The following is a 6,909-nucleotide window of genomic DNA, read 5'->3' as shown; positions in this document are numbered from 1 at the left end:
TTTTTTTGAGATGGAGTCTTGCTCTGTTGCCCAGGCTGGAGCGCAGTGGCGTGATCTCCACTCACTGCAAGCTCCGCCTCCCGGGTTCACGCCATTCTCCTGCCTCAGCCTACTGTGTAGCTGGGACTATAGGCGCCTGCCACCACACCCAGCTAATTTTTGTATTTTTAGTAGAGACGGGGTTTCACCGTGTTAGCCAGGATGGTCTTGATCTCCTGACCTCGTGATCCGCCCGTCTCGGCCTCCCGAAGTGCTGGGATTACAGGCGTGAGCCACTGTGCCTGGCCAGTATTTGATATTTTGAGGTTGTTTCAGGGACTGATGAAGACCAGTGTTCTGGGGCAAACCATGATGACAGCAACTTTGGGGATTTAGCTTTCGTTGCAGATCAAACTTTGTGTGGCTCTGCCTTTGGAAAACAGGTGCTGATTCTGCTTCTGGGGTGACAACAAAGTACAGAGATTCATCTGATAGAAGAGGTTCCACATAGCATTTAAGTTATCCAGTTTTATTTTTTACCATGATATTGAATGGTTCAAGGATTAGACTGCTTTGCTGCAATATGGGAGATTTTCCTAAGCTGAACCAACAAAGAGCATCTCAAGGAACATGCTTACTTTTCTGCATTTAAATAATAACTTATGTGTTTTCTGATGTTTTACTAGCAAGATAATGGAGATCTGTTGGAAAACAAGCATGGTGAATTCTGGTTAGAGTTCAATAGTGGTTCATTATTTTGCGTGACAAAATATGAAGGTTTTGATGACAAGCACTACATTTGCCTTCATTCTAGCAGTTTCAGTCTATACCACAAAGGTAGGACAAACATGTGCCTTGGTTTCTTCTCTTTTGACATGTTTAAATTTCTTGTTTAACAAAGAAAATCTATTGAGAACAGAACTTTGGTATTAGAAATTGTTTTCTCTGGAGGGTTCTGATTCTGCTGTCAAAGTAATATTTACAAATTAGAAGTCAACTTCAGGTTCTTTTTTTGCAATAGCTTTGTTGAAATATAATTCACACACCATACTCTTTTAAAATATACCTTTCAGTGGTTTTTAGTATTTCACAAGAGTTGTGCAGCCATCACCAGAGTCAATTTTAAAACATGTTTATGCCGGGCATGGTGGCTCAAGCCTGTAATCCCAGCACTTTGGGAGGCTGAGACGGGCGGATCACGAGGTCAGGAGATCGAGACCATCCTGGCTAACACGGTGAAACCCCGTCTCTACTAAAAAATACAAAAAACTAGCCGGGCGAGGTGGCGGGCGCCTGTAGTCCCAGCTACTCAGGAGGCTGAGGCAGGAGAATGGCGTGAACCCAGGAGGCGGAGCTTGCAGTGAGCTGAGATCTGGCCACTGCACTCCAGCCTGGGCGGCAGAGCGAGACTCTGTCTCAAAAAAAAAAAAAAAAAAATGTTTATTACCCCATGAAGAAATTTCATACACTTTAGTGATAACCTTTCACCCCTTCCACTCTCTCCTTCCCATAAACACACTAATCTACACTCTATTTCTATGGATTTGCATATTCAGAAGTTTCTTATAAATGGAATTATACAATATTTGGCCTTTTTGACTGGCTTCTTCCATTTGACACGCTTTCAAGGTTCATCCAAGTTGTATCCGTACTTCATTCCTTTTTATTGCCAAATAATATTCCACTGTAAAGATAGATCAGATCTTATGTATCCGTTCATCAATCTCATGATGAGATTTTATGTTCTTTATTCTCCCTTAAGGAATATTTCCTTTTGGTTCCAGATATAGAACTTACCATTTTTTGAGCAGTTACCTGAGTTTACCTTGTTTCATAGACATGAAATATTTGTGATAGTTTTCTATTTAATTTTCCTAGCATTTCAGAATTTTTTGTTTCTTTAAACTGTGCACTGTCAGTCATACTAACATTAGCAAAGAGTAGTAGATTATTAATGCCATGCTGGTTTTTGTCATCATGCCTCCTTAAGTTATATTCAGTGGAAGTATGTGGAGTTTTGTTTTGAGTCATGTAAGTTGATTAGCTAATTTCGAGTAATCATTTTGTTACTGTTTTTACCTCAATGTGGATCTCTAGGCATAGTGGATGGAGTGATACTCCCGACAGAAACACGACTGCCCAGCTCAACCCGCCCACACTGGTTGGAACCTACTATTTATTCCTCTGAAGAAGATGGCCTCAGTAGAACTTCTTCAGATGGAGTTGGAGGAGACAGTTTGAATATGCTGTCTGTTGCCGTTAAAATACTGTCTGATAAATCAGAGTCCAATACAAAGGTTTGTGTTTTGTACTTTTATGCCGTTAAGTACTTGCTGTTGATTTGATTCTAGTTAAAAAGAATTGCATCGGCCGGCACGGTGGCTCAAACCTGTAATCCCAGCACTTTGGGAGGCCGAGATGGGTGGATCACGAGGTCAGGAGATCGCGACCATCCTGGCTAACAAGGTGAAACCCCGTCTCTACTAAAAAAATACAAAAAAACTAGCCGGGCGATGTGGCGGGCGCCTGTAGTCCCAGTTACTCGGGAGGCTGAGGCAGGAGAATGGCGTAAACCCGGGAGGCAGAGCTTGCAGTGAGCTGAGATCCGGCCACTGCACTCCAGCCCGGGCTACAGAGCGAGACTCCGTCTCAAAAAAAAAAAAAATTGCATAAAAGACAACATATTTATTTTCTTGGAAAAACTTCTGAGTTACAGGATTACATGGTGGTAAATGTCATTCTTTGTATTGTTCTGTATAGGAATTTCTCATTGCCATAGGACTGAAAGGAGCCACACTCCAGCATAGAATGCTTCCTTCTGGGCTTAGCTGGCATGAGCAGGTAAGAGAGCTATTATGTATGTATCAATTTATTTAAAAATTTGTATTGACATCTAATACACATACTGAAAAGTTTGTAAGTCATATATGTTCAGCTCAGTGAATTATCATGAAGTGAATACTACTGTGTCACCACCTTTTAGGTTAAGAAATAGAACAGTATTGGCTGGGCACTGTGACTCATGCCTGTAATCCCAGCACTTTGGGAGGCTGAGGCAGGCGGATCACCTGAGGTCAGTAGTTCGAGACCAGCTTGGTCAACCCTGTCTCTACTAAAAATATAAAAATTGGCTGGGCGTGGTGGCACATACCTGTAATGCCAGCTACTGGGGAGGCTGAGGCAGGAGAATTGCTTGAACCCAGGAGGCGGAGGGTACAGTGAGCTGAGATCGCGCCACTGCACTCCAGTCTGGGTGAAAGAGTGAAACTCTGTCTCAAAAAAAAAAAAAAAAAGCAAAACAAAACAAAATAGTATTATCACCTCAGAATGTAATTGGTTTTTTACCTTAAAGTGTGGTCCTCAAAACCTCTCAATGACAGAGTTATCTTTTATGTCATTAAAGGAAGGAAAAGGACTCTGTATCCCAGGACTTGTAGAACACCTGGCATAGAGGAGCAGTGAATGGTGTATTGAATTGCTTTTATAATCAGAGGTTCTTTAAGTGCAGTATTTCCATATAATTCCCTAGGCCAATAATATGATGTTGCTTTAAAGTATTTTACCATTACTTCTCTCATTAATTTCCAGTTGAACAACATTTTATGGTAATAAAATACAATTGGTTATTTTTCAGAGGAGACTTTGAGGAAGAAGTTAGCTTTTCCTTATGTGAGAATGAAAACTAGTGCACTATGATTGCTTCTCATGTTTCTTGTAAAGGAGAACTTCTTAATTGTGCTGGGAAAATAATACATTATTTAAAAACTTGAATGTTTTCAAAATGCTTTTCTCATGAAAGCATTTGGGAAACATGAGGATATCTGTCTGACTTTCTGTCTGTCTTGTAGGAGTAGAGAAGTGGTTAGTGTGAATAATCAGCTGGAAGGGAGACATTTATCTGAACCTCCTTATTTGTTTGGATTAGCAATATGAGAGAATAGATATTGGTGAGAGGGACTGGTTTTTAGACTGAGCTAGGTATAAATTAAGGAAAAAGAGCTTCCTTCAACAATGACTTATATGGAAAACCAATACCCCCACACACAATGAGTTATATAGGAAGCCAGATTAATAGTTTTAAGCAGTCTTCAGCAAAATTTATTTTCTCTAAGAATTGTTCCAAGCCAAAAAACATGAAATTATGCATATATTGTTATTAATTTCATAAGGTATGATTTTTCTAAGATTTCTATGCATTGGAGTTGTCGGATAGGCTTCTTCATTTCAAATTCTAATTTTGCAAATACTTTAAAAAATTTATTATATATAAAGTGAATAACATGTTTTGATATACATTGTAAAATGATTATTATAGTCAAACAAATGAACACATCCGTCAGTATCCATTACCTTCTTTTCTGATGCACGTACTTTTTGAAACTCATTCCTTCAAAATGATGATTTTTTTTCCTTTTACCGTTATGATTTTCCAATTAAATGATTTTTTTCTATGAGATATTCTGGTTTACATTGGTATTAAGGATATTATATGAAACCTTTTTTTTTCTTCTAAAGCAGGGCATTTTAATTTTTTGTGATTATAGATTTTATACTTCTTGAATATTGCTGATGAACCTGTTTTGGGATATAATCCCCCAACTTCCTTTACAACTTTTCATGTTCATCTTTGGAGCTGTGCACTTGATTATAGGTAAGTTCACAAATGGAACAAAATAAAGTTTTATTATTTAAAATACATACTAAATTTTGAAAAAAATACATAATTCAGTAGAGTTAAGGTGCAAATTGTTGTTGTTTTTAAAAGAGTTTCTGGAGCCGCATCAAATTGACGTTCTTTTGTTTCTCTTTGGCATTAGGCCCCTTTATTTGCCAATCCGATCTCTTCTTACTGTAGAAACATTCAGTGTTTCCAGTAGCGTTGCATTGGATAAATCTTCCTCTACTCTCAGGTAAACTTCACTGTATACTAAACATGGCTGTTCAAAACATACCAATTGATATTTACCTAAACCATTTTATTAAAGTTTCAATTTTTTGTTAAAATAAACGTTCTCTTACTAATAGTGATAACCTGTTACCCAAGTTACCCAATTTTTCTCAGGTGACATGTTTCATCTACCCATTTATTATTGCATTTCATTTTTAGGGAAGAAATTAATTCTGGAGATTCTTTAAAAAGTTTGCATTTTAAAACATATGGTAAACTTCCCATAGTACCTGTTACACTTTATAATTTTTATTTAATTTTTTTATATTTTAGAGACAGGGTCTTGCTCTGTGTGGCCCAGGCTGGAATGCAGTGGCACGATCACAGCTTATTACAACTTTCAACTCCTGAGCTCAAGCAATCTTCTGCCCTCACCCTACTGAGTAGCTAGGACTAGAGACGTGTGCCACTATCCCTGGCTGATTGAAAAAAAAATTTTTATTTTTGTAGAGACGGGGTCTTGCTATGTTGCCTAGGCTAGTTGAGAACTCCTGGTCCTTCCCAAATGGCTGGGATTACAGGTGTGAGCTGCTACATCTGGCCCACTCTATCTTTATACTATAGTTTAAACCTTGTGAATTTGGTCATCTCTTTAAAAACTGCCAAAAATTTAGAATTAATTTGAGTAGATGATTTAATCTAATTCTTCACACAATTTAAATATTCCTAGCGTTCATAAACAGTTTTTAAAAAATGTTAGATGACAGTTACTAAGTTAGAAACTGCCTATAATTTCAACAGTGTTCATACCAGAAAGAATGATGCAATTAAGCATATAGTGATTATGGGGTATGATACTCAAACTTAGTTTTTCAGATGTTGGTTTTATCTTTCTTGCCTCAGAATAATCTTGGATGAAGCTGCATTACATCTATCTGACAAATGCAATACTGTCACTATAAATCTGAATAGAGGTAAGAGTTAAAAAAAACAAATGGAGTAGATGAAGTGTGAATAATTTTAAAGCATTTTAACTCTGGGATAATGCTAGTGAACTAAGAATCTTATTAAAGATCCTTAGAGATTAAAGGGTCTTTAAGTATATAGTGATTGTGTGGTATATATTCACAGCTTAGTTTTTCAGATGTTGGTTTTTCAGTTTGAAATTGTAATGTTCTTATAATGCTAGTTAAGTACATCAAATTACTGTATATGCTACAAATTTTTGTTTAAGATAATTTTTGTTTCTAACAAAAAATGAAGTGAATTTTAGGACTTTTATGGGATGAAACTGTATTTTCATCGCATTATAATTATTTGTAGTACTCTACAATGAATTTTAAAGGAGTGCTAGTTGTATTGGGTGTTGGTTGGACACACATTTTTGAAAGCTGTACTCAGAGATTTTCTTAATTTAAAAAATTTTAGATTATGTTCGTGTGATGGATGTGGGGCTTTTGGAGTTAACCATTACTGCAGTGAAGTCTGATTCTGATGGAGAGCAAGTAAGTTATTAAAATAAACGAAAATTTTAAGTTCTATTTTTTAAGAGATTAAAAAATTGAGTTTAACATTTTTCTGTGTACCTAATTTTGGTCAGAAATAAATATATTAAAAATGGGTTTATTTAAATACTTTTTTAACGTAGCGAGACAGATTATCATATATCTTATGTAAATCTGTGCAAAAAAAGAAATTTCTGTCTCATTTGGAAAACATTTTCACCCCTTTTTCTGTGTCTCGTCCAGACTGAGCCCCGCTTTGAGTTACACTGTTCCAGCGATGTCATCCATGTCAGAACGTGCTCAGACTCTTGTGCTGCGCTAATGAATCTCATTCAGTACATTGCAAGCTATGGTGACTTGCAGACACCTAACAAGGCAGACATGAAGCCTGGAGCCTTTCAAAGAAGGTCTAAGGTACAGTCAGCAATGTTATTCCTCCAGTCCCTGCCATGTCGTGACATGTTTACATTATTGAGGTCTTCACGACAGTCATAAGGTAGAAAAGAAACTTTGAAAGTCATTCATCTGTTCTTTACC

The 6,909-nt window shown here is 37.1% G+C and overlaps 1 protein-coding gene across 1 annotated transcript in view; it reads left to right on the top strand.

Moving 5' to 3' along the window:
• The window catches only part of ATG2B (autophagy related 2B), an 83,015-nt gene that overhangs the window by 46,875 nt on the left and 29,231 nt on the right, over positions 1 to 6,909 (top strand). Inside the window, 8 exon segments of the mRNA XM_017857928.1 lie at positions 666 to 816; positions 2,077 to 2,276; positions 2,740 to 2,820; positions 4,524 to 4,630; positions 4,797 to 4,889; positions 5,771 to 5,841; positions 6,296 to 6,372; positions 6,616 to 6,786. Of these exon segments, the coding sequence (XP_017713417.1) occupies positions 666 to 816; positions 2,077 to 2,276; positions 2,740 to 2,820; positions 4,524 to 4,630; positions 4,797 to 4,889; positions 5,771 to 5,841; positions 6,296 to 6,372; positions 6,616 to 6,786 (951 nt within the window).

Source organism: Rhinopithecus bieti, unplaced genomic scaffold, assembly GCF_001698545.2.
Source record: "Rhinopithecus bieti isolate Rb0 unplaced genomic scaffold, ASM169854v2 scaffold_41913, whole genome shotgun sequence".
Taxonomy (NCBI): domain Eukaryota; kingdom Metazoa; phylum Chordata; class Mammalia; order Primates; family Cercopithecidae; genus Rhinopithecus; species Rhinopithecus bieti.
This window is presented reverse-complemented; position numbering and strand designations above follow the sequence as displayed.